The following is a 16350-nucleotide window of genomic DNA, read 5'->3' as shown; positions in this document are numbered from 1 at the left end:
TTGTAATATGTACATATACATAAAGTAAATTCAACTGTACAGTAAAAAATTGTAAATATACGATATTCATGTAATGTTCAAGTAAACTTCCAATGTACTAGACTATTAATGAATAATTTTTATTTCACTTAAATAGTAAGTTTTGATTGATGTACTCCCTACCTCGAGGAATATTGAATTTTTATTAACTACTAACTGTTGTATTATTTTTAAAAGTATCTTCATTCGTCATATAGACAACTGGGAACGCCGAAAAAGGATCAGTTTTACCGAGTGGTTCGTAGCCAGTCAATAAACTTTGTCGTAATTGCCATCGACGTCTTTCCCTTTCGGTCTTCTGTTTTCTGATCGCCTTGCCCAACGTACAAGCAAACATAATACCAGCCAACTGGCAAAGGAATAATTCATTAAAAATGTAATAATTGGATTATTCTATCAAAAGAATTATACCTGAATAAGTGCAATCATTACTGCTCCGGTAATCAAGTACAGAGCACTGCGGTTGACAACAAGTGACAATCCATGATAACATCCTTGCGGATAAATAGATGTGCATATATCCACTTCGCTGTACAAGTTATGACAGCACGAAGGTGGCACTGCAGTACTATTGCCAGTCGTTAGAACATCTGTCCAATCACGTGGACCGCTATATCCACAGCAGTGTAGCTAATATAACGCATGATCGATTGTTCAGTTTGTTTCGTCTTATTAATTAAAAAAATGCGTTATCGCTTGTAATTGTTCTCATTTTTAGAAAATTCGCTTATATTCCACTTTATGATCGCGAAAATATTACCTTTGATTGTAGGAAATCTATTGCTGATTTGGCTTCGTGGCTCTTCTCATAATATTGCATCGTGTATTTAATGTTTTTCTCCAAAAGACTCGTGATATTATCTTGAAGAGCATAGGCGGCAACGGCAGCCGAAAATTCTAATATTAGAACTATCGACAAGGATACTGCAAACTGAATAGTAATATATTAGTCAATTATTTTGCTATATTTTTCATTGTGTTTTCCAAACAACTCAACATAATTGATTTAATAATTAATTTGAATGTTATACCTAAAATCAATCATGTCATATTTATAAAACTAAATTATGTGAACGTTTAGTTTCTTCCATGATAAATTATGTATCGATTTTTGTTACACAATTACATCTGAATTACTTCGCATGAAGATTTGGCAATATATAATATCCCAAATAAATTCAATTCTAGCGAACTTACCACCAAAACCATGCAGGTACTTTCTTTGATTGCGCCACAGCAGCCGCAAAAAGCAATTACGAAAATGAGAGCGCCGACGACGATCAACAGAGTCGCGGGCGAAAAGTAGCTCGAGTCTAAGAAATGAGAAAAGTCTTCATACACCGCGTAGATTGTTGTGCCTACTGAAACTATCATAGCACCCGTCAACTGCAATATAAACATTAATTTGAAATGAGTATTTTACTTGTTATTTGATTTACAACAAAGACGTTGGTCATTGAATCTATTTTATTTTAGAATTTGAATTGAACAATTGTTTGTTATCTTATCGCTTCTTATCTCTCTCAAAAGTAGATTTTTTGCACAGGTGGTTTAAAACTTGTACAAAAAGCACAACTTTTCAAACCATCATGTTTCTATTTTCATTTTTCTATCAAGCAGATCGTACTTGTAGATCTACTTGGAGAAGATATGGATCTTAATTTTAAAAAATGTATACATCATAATTTCAATGTTCATGGAAATGTGTCGCTAATATTAATTATATCCTCCCATTCTTTTAAAGATCAATATAGTATAGTGAAGAACGTACATGTACACATATGTATTAAAAGTATCGCGTCAATCGTAGAGATAGCGATGAGATAAGTGTGCATGTACCTTCACAAATAAAAACTGTGATTGAAAGCGAGTTTATTCGTGTGTGAATGCGCGCTCGACAATTTTTTACCACGATTATTTCCGATCTTTCTATTTCCGCAGAGCAAAATGTTGACTAATAAATATATCCGTTATAATTGGCTTTCGTTCCTTAATATGCGTTATTTACAGAATGTTCGTGATTGAGCAAGTGGTGAACACGATGTTTTCGTTCCTTAATATGCGTTATTTACAGAATGTTCGTGATTGAGCAAGTGGTGAACACGATGTTTTACATAGGAAAAGTTTCACTTGACTTTGGCGTTATCGGACGCGTCAGGTGTGTGCAACATTGTGCTTTCGCGAGCGACTTGCAATATAAATTGTGCAAGACTTATTAATTGTGGTCATATAAAACATAAAATGATTGACATTTTATGTTTGCTGTACATTACGTACATATTTATGGATAAAAAATATTCCGAATTATCCGGTAGGTATTGTCCGATCCATTTTGCCATTAGTCTTCGCAACTCACGAGTATGTATTATATATATACCTTGATTGTTATCTACATCTTCTAAAAGATAACCGACTCGATAATGAAATGATTACCTCTAACACATTTTCAATGTGCCTTTTGAAAATACAACGAACTATTTCTCAATGCACGTGATGAATCATTGATTCGATGAAGAAATGTGTAAGAATGAACATGTAAAAATAGATGAAGGGAATTTGTTGTAGACAATATTGTTGGCTTCGACGGGAAATTCATTTGTACATGAAATATATATTCTATTTGCGCGATCGGAAAGAATAATATTGACTATTGGCGCTATCTTTGGAATGGAATTTCCCCGCGTTGGTAGAGTCAGGTGAGAAAAGCTCCTCGTCTAAATAATAATAAGCTTTTATTGTATTTGCGGAGAGCAATGGCAGCCTAAGATAATGCGTGAATAAAAGAAAATCGCAAAGGCTAGAAAAGAAAACCCATCCAACGCTTCGTACGTACGCTCGCAGTGAATAAAATAAAAGCCCAGACATCGTCGGTGTACAGAACTTGGAGCACACGGCGATAGATGAAGTATCGAGAGCCGATTCGCGAAGTTACGTTTTATCACGTAATGATTCTTCGATTCGATTGCGCGAGCAAGGTCGATCTGATGAAGCGTCTCGCTTTAAGAATGAACGCCTCTGGAAAAAAACCTTCGTTTCGCGCATTCGATAATGTGTGTCTGCGATGATACGGTAAGACAATAACACGCGGCGACAAGATAGCGAGCTCGACGCGATTTTCTTTCGAAAACGCACGCTTCGGTTATTATTCACGACGGAAGACAATGCGCATTTCTGTTCCATTCGAAAGAACGAGCAAAAAGAGCACTCGGAATGCGGTTCTTCGGCGACCGTGAGAAGGACGCGAGGTAAGAAAATGAAACGTCGACATTGAGCGCGCGCGTGTACAACGCGATCGATCGAAAAGTCAATTACACGAGCGGCAGCGAAGCCGAAGCGATAAAAATGAGAATATACCGACCACGAAGAGGAAGTTGACGGCGCACAGCAGGTACTTGATGCATCGCAAGCCAAGGTCGAGGTGCGTGGCCGCCATTCTGCGTCGGGGAAGACGAGGAGTCGGTCCGCGGTGGAAAGCTCGAGCGGCAAGCAGCGCTCGCGCTGATAAACTGACCTCGGCGCCGCCGTCAGGTGCGAGCGTCGCTTTTTTCCTCTCTCTCTCTCTCTCTCTCTTTCCGACATATGCGCTTTATCTTTCAAAAGTCCCCGCCGCTTGGTAGGCGATTAACGTCGGCGCGCGCGTTCGCTTTGCGTCTCCTCGCGGTGCTTTGGCTTCGCGTACGCGTGACCGTGCCGGGTGTGGGTAAGGAGTAATTTCATTACGTCGGCCTGCATTTATTCGCTACGACACACCTAGGTTCCGCCGAACACTGTGTGTGTATTGGCAAGCTCAAGCCTGGAGAACACGCTCGATTCGGATATTGATTTCAACAACGAACTTTCTCGTTTCGAGCGTCAAGTTCTTGCGAGTCGATGCGGTTTCGAGAGCTTTTAATAGGATTGCTACGTTTATTTTCTCGCGATCCACGTGTGCTTCTGGCGTTTGAAGTTCCCGGCGTTGCATCTCGAGTCGAATCAGTTTTCTTCGCTGTCGTGCTGATTGAATTCTCTCGCGAGCACGTATTTCGTGAGTCATTGGTGCATTTTTAAAGCGTGTTAATAAAAAGTAATATATTACACTCTTTGCAGCTAAGTACAATGCAACGTATTTGTCAGCTTAGTTGGTAGTGTGTTCCGAAAACCGAATATGATAAAATTAATAATCAATGAAATCATGGTATATTACAATCTAATCGAGTCTGATTTATTATCTAGATGAATTATACGGATCACAGAATCAATATTGGTGTGTGTGTGCGTGTGTGTGAAATTTTTTCGAATCGATATTTCAACGATTTTATATGATTTATTGTATGAACGACGGGGAAAATTAATAATTTCATGATTTTTATAAATTTAATTTTATTAATAATATTAGGACATATTAAATTTAATTACACAATGAATTTAATAAACAAAGGAATTTTTAATTCTTAAAATGAAACAATATAAAAAAATGACTATAACTGCACTATTTTATCGATTTTTTAATATCAAATTCTCGAGATTAATTATTGTCAATTATTTCAGCATCAACTTTGTTTGATGAATTTACAAGAATATGAAAACATATCGGCTTTTGTAAAAATATTTTGGTATATACGTACTTTTTTTACAAACGTCTGGCATGTTCATTTTATAAAAAAGTTTACTTTACATCAATGGAAGAATTTGTAATGAATAAATGTCCACATAGATAATTTTTTTTTCAAGAAACTATCGTTACTTTAGAATAGCAAATTTACAAGATGGCACAGAACACTTTTAAATTATTTTATATTTAAAAAAAATAGTAATGGTAACATATTAAACTCGGAAGTACCTATAGTAAACTTTACGGTGCGAAATATTGTTTGCCACTCAATCGAAGATTGTCGAGACTAAAATTGAAAAAATTTATTATCATAAGTCATTCAATTCCAAATTACTTCTGACAACTCGTAGAAATGGTTGTATTATAATTTTTATAAGTCATTCTTAACGTCGTTGTATTCTGATAGGAACTTGCATCTTTTTGCTAATTATTACATATTTCGATAAGATTTCCTTACGGCTTTCGCCAAATAAATTGAGAACCAGATGCCTATAGCCTGAAACAAAAAAATCAGAAATAGATGATAATTGATTGCCCATATTTCGTTAGAGCGCATAATGATTTTTCTTTTTAGTAAACAACTGACTCTTACCTGTATAAATGCGATACCGATACCCGTACCTCCTAATTGAAGCGCATGAGATTGGATAAAAGTGGTTATGGCGTCAATACAGCCCACGTTATAATGTTTCAGAGTGTCCAATGTACAATCTATATGTCCGATACTCCCTGGAATCGGCGGACAACAAGACATTGGCAAATTTTGGAAGTAATTCTCCCAGTCTTTAGGTCCATTTGTACCGCAACACGTGTACTGCAATTAACAAATTAATCACGATATCTACACGTCATTGATTGTAAAAATAACTAATCAAAAATTTACTGTAGATTGAATGAAGTCTCAAAATACAAAAATCTCTTCGGTTCCATTATAATTTTTCATTGTATTCAGCATTTTTTCCGAAAGAACGTTATACACGTCGTTCTTCAGTACATATCCAGATATGCCCGCAGCTAACTCCAAAATAAATACTAAGACAATCAGCGCTGTAAACTGAAGGATCGATTTTTATTATATTGCTAGACTTATGTGATGTGCGCGGAAATACGCGTTAGTCATAGCCTGTTTAACATCAAAGCAACGAACCGTGATGATCATGCAGTAATTCTCTTTGATAGCTCCGCAACATCCGAAGAAGGCGATGAAGAAGATGATGGATCCAATTGCGATCAACAGATTCGGCACTGAGAAAAATTTGTCGTCGAGGAAGTGATGGTAATTGCTATAGATGCCATGTATCGCTGATCCTATCGATATCAAGATTATTCCTGTGATCTGAAAAAGATGTTGCGTTCGAACTTTAAGTTTATTTGTCAACTATATGCCATTTTGTTAAGAGTTTGGTTAAGAAAATGTCTTACGATGCGACTGTTTTACGATTTTCAAAATTAAGAACCAATTCAATAATTGTTGGAATTATTGCACATTATATTTTATATGCGTAATGCTTATTATTCGTATTGAGATTTTTATGGAACATCATTTCTGCATAAGTCTTCTTTGGTAGTTGAACTGCGTCAACTCATTCTAATGGAGCTGACCTGGTACGTCATTTATACGGTTTCGATTGCTCCGCTTTTATTTAAAGGAGAAAAGCCGGTGAACCTGAACGTAGTTTAAGCGCCTTGTTTTCAAAGTACACAACGACAGCAATCCCATTTTTTTCTATGACTATAGAGTATATTTTAAGTTGGTAAAATTAGTAGAAAGGTAATCTCATTCGAAAATGTAATTGAGATTTATTCATAGCATTGTACTCTACTAATAGAGAGCTTCAAGTCAAGAGTTCGATATTTCAATAAAATTATTTATAATTTTAAATTATCTAATGAAATAATAACAATAATTTGGTTTTCCAATAACTCACTGTTTTTGGTTAACGAATATAATAACAATTAAAAATCAAGCTTAATAAAAATTGTATATAAAAAATTATTTCAGTCGTGAAATAATTATTTGACCGAACGATAAGACGCGATGTATTGTCTCATGTCTTAATACATATTAAGCAGTATCTGCGCACTAGCTGCGGTGTCCGAGCGGTTAAGGAGATGGACTTGAAATCCATTGGGTTCTACCCGCACAGGTTCGAATCCTGTCCGCAGCGAATTTTTTTAAATGTCTATTTCGCTAAATAATTTAATAAGCCATACAATCAGCAATCATTTAAGCACATAGTTGAATTATTACTGCACTTATTTATTTATGATCTGCATGAAAGCAAAATTACGTGTTATTTAAGATAGATTTCATATTTCTTTATTATTATTCCATGTACCACATTTTAACTTAAATTACTTTATTCAAACGTTGATTTTTCAAATTAGAAAGCATATCACAACGAAAAAAGGTGTATTCGTAAAACAGCTCCGGATATTCCAAATTCAAGATTTATTATATCGAAAACTGCTATAAAATAATCTCTAGTGCTTTTCAACTACACGAGTTAAATTTTATATTACCATTAAACATTCATCCTACTTTCAAAAACCAGAGTGTCGATTAGTAATAGAACAGATTTAATCGCTGTTAGATTCATAAAATAAGTGTTAAAACAATAACGCTGCAGCCTATTTTTTTTTACTTTCATTATATTTAGAATGACTCGTATCGATGATAATAAATTCAATCGTGTCTTAATTCATCACAGATCACGAATAAAATGCTTCAAAATGGCATCTGTCACTTTTTTATAAGAAAAAAAAAGAAATAAGATGAGAAAAGAAAGAAAAGGAGCAATTTCAAGCAGCATAAGAAATAAAATCATATTAAAGTCGACGAGTATCGTAAATATTTGTATATAGGTATGTAGGTGACTGATGCTCTATTCAATTGTAATTAAGTTCATCCTGACATTTTAATAGCATGAATTTTAATTTATTGGTCATTAAATTACTGTCGTGTACTTTAAACAACATATGGACAAAAAACTGTTCAAACCAATTATTAGAATTTAATTTTGTACCTACTAATAGGACATTACAAAAATCCAACTGTCGATCGTAATAAAATAAACAAACGAGTCAGAATTAAACATGAATTGGCATTGTTTTAGCGTCGCTACAGGTTTACTCGCGTGAAAGAAGGTTATCGGTAAGCTTTAGTATACGATAACGAAAAGACATTTCGAGAGATTGGGTCGTGTTGTACATGATTCACTTGCCACGAATATATAAAAAAAATCGAAACCTTTATTGAAAATGTAGGTAGCTGCAAGGCAAATGTCACGAGAATCACGAAAGGTAGTTAGTCACGCTCGAAAACTGAATCATCTCGTAAAGACCAATAAAAAAAATTTGATTAATTTCGAATGTTTCCGGAGGAACGCGTACTATTTCGTTTAGCATACGAATGATAACAAGCTATTTAGAAAAACGTCGCTCGAGCACGCGTAGCACAGCGACACAGCTTATCTCGATCTTTTTATCGATAAACACTGCCGATTCGTAAAATGTCGAAGGATAAACATATATTGCAGATAGTACGCACTAACACGCGTGATCAGTTTCATATTGCGAGGCAGAATGTTTCACGAGCAAGACAACTTTCACCAAGGAACGAAAAAGAAAAAAAAAACAGAAGCAACGAGGCTGCACCACCGCGTGTCGGAATTTCTCACTGTACCGAATACGCAAAAGCGCGTGTCACGTTATAAGGCCCTCGCCACATATGCGCATATGCGCGCGTACGAGGGCGTACAAACGCGTACAAATCGCTAAAAATTTTGATAGTGCCAACAACAGAAAGTTACTACTATTTCTCGCATGCCCCAAACGAACACACTTACTCCCGGAACAAACGTATCATAACCTTCAATAATATAGCGTTATGATACGTTTGTTCCGGGAGTAAGTGTGTTCGTTTGGGGCATGCGAGAAATAGTAGTAACTTTCTGTTGTTGGCACTATCAAAATTTTTAGCGATTTGTACGCGTTTGTACGCGCTCGTACGCGCGCGTATGCGCATATGTGGAGGGCCTAAAACGCGATAGCAGCCAGTTCGCCAAAAGTGTGCCACGATTATTGGCCGCTCATTGAAGTCGGGATGTCACGCGCGTACGCCTTCGGCGTCCTTACAAGCCGCGCAAACCGTTGAGTATCAACTCACCACGAACAGCAGGTTGAAGGTGAACATAAGGTACTTGACGCACTGCGAGCTCGTTGACATATGGAAGGTGCCCACCATGGTTACGCCGGGGTCGTGCACTGGCGAAACGAGGTTAGGCAAGCAATCAGCGAGCCTCCGCTCGAGAATAGGAGCGTCAATGCGTCCACGATGGTGCGTCAAATACGCGCGGACACCTTGGTGGCATGTATATCACGCGCGCGCGCAGACACTGCTCGCCCGTCGACGAGCACCTGAGAGAGTGCCCGCTCGGCACCGTCGCCTGCGAACAAAGGCTGTGCGCGATGTGTCGCCTCGCCCCTCTCGACTCTCGCGAGCGCGCGCCTTCACGCCGCCGGTGATAAGAGAATCGGGAAGGCTGCGTCAGCCGATTATTATTATTATTATGTACGATTATCGGTGCCCTTTGGCTAGTTTGTTTGAGGGCTATGGGCAAAGTCAGAGCGGAAAAAAGCAACGCGACCGCCTTGACGCTTTTCCTTTTCTTTAATCTCGATTCTCACATTACAAAAATTGATGTTTAATTATTTACGCGCTGAGGTGGTTAATAAATCACGATCGATTACCTCAACAAGATGAAGCGCGTGCATCAGACGACATCGTTCGTTCGTAATCATCAAACGCGTATGAACCGATGCATCGGTGGGGCGCGATGGACGCCAGGCGGCGCGACGTCGCAGACGGGAACGGATCGAGAGCGCGAGACAATAAAATAACGGAACACGAGGACGACGAGGCGAAAGGGTGATCGCGAGCGCAGGTCAGCCAGAAGCCAACGCAGGCTGATTGCGAGTTCCCGTGCTCGCATTACGCGCCGCATTGGATTTCATCGAGGCACGCTTTCCCTCGCTCACCCAGATGCTGTGCCAGCGGAATGCCGTAGCGTCAACTCACCAAATCATAATTGAATTTGGTCGAAATACGCCCACATTTAGCGCGCATCTAGCTTTATATTTTCGCTGCTATCGGCGGCGGTTACCCGGATAACTACATCCCTTCTCACGGAGTTCCGGTATAGTTGCGCTTGCGCTAGAAACGAGCACGCTTTTTCAGCTACATTTATCAACGTACAGCGAAAAATTTCCAATTGATATGTAAAAATAACTGTTGTCATCGATTATAAGTCGTTGAATATTTTATTATTCAACGGTTACAATCAAGGTATTGAGATGTTTCAAGGACGTTCGCAAGTGGAAAATCGTTAATAAAAATCTATTACAATTAATTCATTAATCCATTCGTCAGATCTATTTGTTAATAATCATTCGTGAAAAGCACCTGTACCAATTGACATGCAAATGGAGAAATAGTATAATACTTTATGACTCATGGCTGAAGTTTTTTAAAATACTGTGCGATCAAGTTATTATTTTATGCAACGAACGATCAAGATCCTTGCTCATTAATCTACCAATGTCAATACGCGCAACATCTTATATATGCAACGTTATTCGCTGAACTACATCGTACTCTGTCGAACTCTTCAGTTGCGAGTGTAGTATTTTTCAAAGCTGATCTAATGTGTGATACGTCCTGTATTTCCTTTCATCCGATGACAAGAGATTCTCCTCTGACTTTTCTTCAATCTGGTCGTTCGAATGTAAAAAGCGCTTGAAGAACCACTCACAGCTACGCACATTAAACAAGTCGAGGGGAATTGGCGGAGAGTTTAGGTTTTTCAATTTCTCTAGAAACTATTTCGAAGAAGGTTTATTCACTTCACTTCTTTTATTATGGACGCCAGATGATAATAGTACACGCCTGCGACTTTGCAACGTGTCCGCTCTCCCTGTTGTCTCGTCTATTTCTACCTTTTCTTCTTGTTCCTAAAAAAAGAGATTACTCCCGTAAAACTTGTGGTCTCCCTAACAGCCCAATGCGAAAAAGTAAGTCGCTCATTAGCGCGATCATAAACGTCACCGACCAACCAGCTAGTCACTCCGCTCTCCACACTGTGAAATAAATTGTGAGAAAATATGATTTCCTCTTTCGTGCGACGACTCTCACGAAGGCGACAAAGAGAGAGCAAGTCCAAAAATTAAAGAGAATGATTAGGTGGAAGATGGAGAGAAACTAGAGACGGGAAGAGAGAGAAGTACTTCTCTTCATAGAGTGCACATCGAGTGCTATTATGTATGTTTGTCAATTATGCAAAAGGCAGCCTCGACTCGCAGGCACCTGTGCGCCTTTCCGCGGCTGCAGCAAGCAACAAATCCTCGTAGCGCGATCAAACTCTCAGCCGAATGACCGATGGACAAACCACAGCAGTATCAATCTCGGTTAAAAATTAAAAAGGCCTTAAAAAATGTGCCCTCTTTCAATGGCACGAACTTACCTCAGCTCTTACGTGCGTGTCGACGTGTTCAGAGGCTGGTACCATCGGAAGCTTAATCAGAATTGATTAAACTGCTTACTAATAAATTATATGACAAGGCCTACGTGGCTATCGAGGGCCTTCGATTCGTTATAGCTCAGTTTGGTTTTGACCGGAGTGTGAACGATTACAATAAAACTTAGCTAAGCAAGTGCAAAATTCATTCAACAAGCTTAGACGATTCAGCCTACTCAAGCTTAGAAATGTCTTTATCTATGAATGAAATCATCAAAATTTTTCCTAATTATAAAGATAAGCCTGAAAATTTCATATTAGATTTCAAAGCAAATAAGCAGATGAAGAAGACTCAAGGACGCACAAGATTAACCACTACACCTGGAAAGGTCATTGGTCCAACAAATGTGATACTAACGCCGACTCATGTCGAGCATAATAAGGCTCCTACGCCTCAAGTAGGAAATACTCAACATAAATTATATGAGGAGGCAATTTATGACATTAGAATGTCAGCGAAAGAGATCAATCCAAGGCAGTATTTCAATATCATCCTGGCAAACGTGGTAAAAGAGATATTTGACAACCCACGACCAGATATTCTGGTTGACTGATAAGGAGAACTTTAACATTCCGCATCCATTATTTATTTATTTGGCATCGATTGGCAACTACACAGATCAAATGAAGAAGACTCAGCTAGAAATCCCACCGATGTCACCACAATGTTACGTCCTGTATTTCCTTTCCTCTGATGGCAGGGGACTCTCCACCGACTTATCCTCAATCTTGTCGTTGTAAAAAGCGCTTGAAGCATCACTAACAGCCACGCACATCACAAGTTTAGAGAAATTAGCGGAGAATGTAGGTTTTTCAATTATTTTCTCAAGAAACTATTTTGAAGAATAACGCTTATTCACTTCGTTACTTTTATTATAAATGCCAGACGATAATACTATACGCCTGTGACTTTACCAATTATCAAACATAATCGTTACATACATAGTATGACATTCAATAAAAATTATTCACCAGCCCAGAACTTATAGGACTAGGCATATTAACGTACTGACTGATTTCTTTTACATAATTACCAGTTATAATTTATCTTGCGACTTATAAGCAGCTATAGGAAATCAATGTACTATTTTCGAATACGCCATCTGTCTAAACATTAATGAACTAATAAAGTGAAATCTATTTCTTGGATTAGTTCATAGACGCATAGGCAGATGGCGTATTCGAAAATAGTACATTGATTTCCTATATCTGCTTGTAACTCGCAAGCAAAATTGCGACTGGCAATTATATAAAAGAAATCAATCAGTGCGTGAATGTCTTCAGTCCCATAAGTTTTAAGCTAGCGAATAATTTTTGTTAAACGTTATACTATTTATATAGCAATTATGTTTGATTATTGACGTAGCCGTAGAACATTAAAGTTATAAATAAAGTAGTCAATTTTTATCAAATATTAATCAAAATGATTTTTTTTAATTAAATAGTCAAGTTCTTACGTCGAAAATCCACTGATAAGTCTTGCATAAGAACTTATATAAGTTCTCATGGTATTTCTTATACAATTTCTTACGCAAGTTCTTACCCAAGATTTTATGTTCTATTTTCAGGAAAGGAAGACTGAACGTCACGCTTGGACACGCGCTGCTCCGCGCGATCGATTGCCGTGCGCGCGAAAACGTATATCTTCTTTCACTGCGTTACGGACGATGCGAATATTAAGTTGTGGGATTATTAGCGCGAGAAGAATCAATACCATGGAAGGTCAGCAATTAGAGTTGAAAAATTAACGAGGCCGATTCTTTATCGAACCAGCCCCTAACCCCCTGTCGCCGCGTTTATTTAAATTGACGTGAGTCACGAGACTACGAACATTCAGTTTTTGACCCTTAATAAATCGTAAAGTATGTATGTAGTCTCGAGTTCAATACGCGTGCGTACTACGTGTATTCGAGCTACTAGAGACTCGTCTTATCCTTCCCCCTTGGCGTTTCATGTTTCACGCTCAACAGCGTCGTTTAATAACAAAAAAGGAAACAAAATGGCGCGGAAATTTCAGTTTGATCTAATAAAATTTTGATGATGTAGGAGCACTTCAACGAAACGCGTCGCCTCGACTGTATAAGTAGCTCGCGTTAGGTCGTGCAGCGATCAATTGAGCATTAGGAGATGTCGAAACTACGTCAAGGTGGAGCTCACGCTCCCTCGCTTTCTCTCTCTCTCTCTCTCTCTAAGTCTCTAAGAACGCGATGCGCTCACAGGTGGCACGCGAGGCGTAATCGAGAATCGAGACACTGCACGCCGACAAATTAGCCGTCAAGTGCAGTCCGCCCGCCGCTGCGCGCGCGACGTTTCGGTCAATCAATCGATACCTACAGCCCTCCCGCAATGCGAGTGTATTCGAATGCGCCGGACGATAGAAACGACAGGTGCGAGCGAGAACGAAATAAAAAAAATAACGGAGTTGACCCCCTCGGGTTGGAGTATTGAGCAAAGCCGTGCTCGCCTTCGTTTCATTTTCGCTTCACCGTGGCGCGCGCGCGCGATATATTTCTCGTCGTCCCGTCATCGGCGTCTCATTCTTTCTTTTCTTCTTCCCGCGCAACGCGCACGCCTGAGCGCGCGCGCCACGGTGGCTTATTATAGAGTTTGTTAGGTGCTTTATCGAGCGATTATTACTTCAACTTTACCGTCGTCGCTGGATTCGTTTACACTTCGCCGGATCGACACAGTAATCCATGCGAATTATTTCTCTGCTCGCGTGTGAAAGTTCGAATCGCGGAAAAGATGAAGCGAGCGAACATTTGCGCTTGCATTTTCCTTTTTTTTTTTTAATTTCGAAAATGAGAAGTGATACTTGCGAAATTGTTGTTGCTTTACTGTAAACCAAAGAATCCCGCGAATGGAATGTTCAGCAGCTCGGAAGGAACGTCAGAATGCGCGCGCGCGCGAGCTTTCACTAGCGCGTTTGTGTGTATGTTTGCGCGCATTAAACGTCACAATGCAAAATTAAACGGAGACTAAACAGCGCGCGAACGAGAAAACTATTTTAATAACGTAGACGAGCAACCTGGAAAGTCGATATAACTCTCGACTAAAACGGTTGAAAGCAGACGAACCCATAATTCAATTAAAACTTTGAGCGCACAAAGTCGCGGCAAAAAAGAACACGTGAATAAATCGAATGCATTGTGCGCGCCTCGCGAACAAGGAGACAGAGAGAGAGAGAGAGAGAGAGAGAGAGAGAGAGAGAGAGAGAGAGAGAGAGAGAGGAAGCGGAAAGAGAGAGAAAGAGAAAAGGGTGGGTGTGCCGGCGCGTCTCTCTGGCCGAAGCTTCTATAAGCGACGCTCGTCGTCGCCACTGCCACCACCCGTCTGAAGTCTAGACGCACAAGCCTTCGAAGTATCTCGTTCGCGTAATATCAAAGATGGATGAGGTTGGCAGTTGCGGCTCGCTTAACCCCCCCCCCCCCCCCCTCAAGGCTTAGTCTTCCCCAACGTGCTGCGCTGGGATGACATTTTATTGAGAGCTTTAAACGAGCCAAAGTCACGTCTATACACTTGTAACTGAATTTTTCCGTTAGCCCTACCCGCCTACACGACCTAAGCTCCTTTTTTATACAAATTTTTCATTGGGCGCTACTCTGAGAAATTGATTTTTATAGGGGCTTGATCAAGTCTCTATGAGAATTATTATATATAAAAATGTTTTTTTTTTCCCGTGATTGAAACATGATAGACACGATTCGCGTCGTGTTGAATACAACCAATTCGAAAAAAACAACTATAATTAAACTTAGAAAACAGATACATATATATTTTCTTTGATGAGTTTTGTCACAAAAACATACCATTTTAAAGCATCCACATTTTGTTGGCGAAATTATTGATCATTGACTGTCGTTGAAAGGGCACTATTCTTCAGATTTTTAAATGAGTGCCGTAATTATTTGGCGATTCAATTTATAGTTGCCCACTATCAAACAAAGATCAAATACATTTTTCCGAAAAATATAATGATACCTTTGATTTAATTGTAATTGAACTAATTCACATAGTTTGGATTGATTTGAAACATGTCTTAACAAATTTTGTTTAACTGCCTTTTCAATAACCCATGTGCATCATTTAAATTTTGATACTACCACCCTTTTTCGGGCAGTCGATCTTTACTTTACCGCAGTCAGGAAAAGTTTAGCTAACTTTTTCCGAGGTGTAACTACACAACTTTCAGTCTCAATTACACATCTGATACAGTCTAAATTGATCGAAAATCAAGTCTGAACTTGCTCTATTAAGAATATGATTGAACAGCTTTCCAAATACTTTGATTTAGCTTTGACCTTGTTTGAGTTTTTTTATCCATAAATAATTAATAAATTCTCAAAAACATTTATATAAGAAGAAAAATGAGATTCGTTTATACAAGTTTTCAGACGTGTCTGCGATTTAATCTTACGATATTTAATAAAGCAAAAAGTTCGATAGAAGTAGTTGACGAGATAAGTTCTAGTCTTACATGACTGTAAAACTGAATACTAGATCGCAGATTATTGTTCAAATGACGTGTACAGTCTTCTAATTCAAAATTTATATATTACCATTCTTTTTCTGGATATCCAAACTTTGACACAAACGTCTAAGATTTCTTCTCTAAACCAAATAAAGTTCTCAATTCAAATTTTTAAAACTATGACTTAGACACGTTAAAACGATAGCCTATTCTTCTCTTTGCCAATACTCTTCATTCCGCAGCTAATTTAAAGGCATGTACACTTGAGTTGTATTTTCAAAGGAAACAATCGTTCTCAACGATCCTCATTCATCGATTACTACTAGCTTTCTCTCTCTTCCTCTTTCCTCTTATACTTCCGTTATTAGCATAACCACGGCCAGAAAAGAAGTCGCGTCTTAACTGCTTTGAAAACATCGTTGGCGCACCTCAAACGCGTTGGTGCAAGGGATAAAATGAGAAGAAAGGCTAGAAAGAGCTTGTCGTTTTATGGAATTCACGAAAGGAAATATGTAAGTGAAAAAACACAACACAGTCACGAGAGAGTAAAAGACAAAACTAGAGAAAAGGAAACCTAGTGAGAAAAGGGATGGCAAAACAGTTGATGCGCGAGGGCGCGACTTGATGTTCTCTCGCGCTCTCTTTGTTCGTTGCATTGGTGAAAAAGGGACGCC

At 38.6% G+C, this 16350-nt stretch overlaps 1 protein-coding gene and 1 non-coding gene across 2 annotated transcripts; one reads left to right on the top strand and one right to left on the bottom strand.

Moving 5' to 3' along the window:
* Positions 1–95: 95 nt before the first annotated feature.
* Positions 96–9159, bottom strand: LOC131665920 (uncharacterized). The gene is given in 8 exon segments (XM_058938171.1): positions 96–388; positions 451–669; positions 800–970; positions 1237–1425; positions 5223–5444; positions 5514–5684; positions 5778–5966; positions 8799–9159. Coding segments are annotated over 8 exon segments (1443 nt in total). The 5' UTR covers positions 8877–9159; the 3' UTR covers positions 96–184.
* Trnas-uga (transfer RNA serine (anticodon UGA)) lies at positions 6717–6798 on the top strand. Its single transcript has one exon. It is a non-coding gene; the product is annotated as a tRNA-Ser (tRNA).
* Positions 9160–16350: the final 7191 nt, after the last annotated feature.

This window comes from Phymastichus coffea, unplaced genomic scaffold (assembly GCF_024137745.1).
Source record: "Phymastichus coffea isolate CEN01 unplaced genomic scaffold, Cenicafe_Pcof_1.1 PCOF00055, whole genome shotgun sequence".
NCBI classification, from domain to species: Eukaryota; Metazoa; Arthropoda; class Insecta; order Hymenoptera; family Eulophidae; genus Phymastichus; species Phymastichus coffea.
Note: the sequence above shows the minus strand (reverse complement) of the source record. Positions and strands in the feature narration are given on the sequence as shown.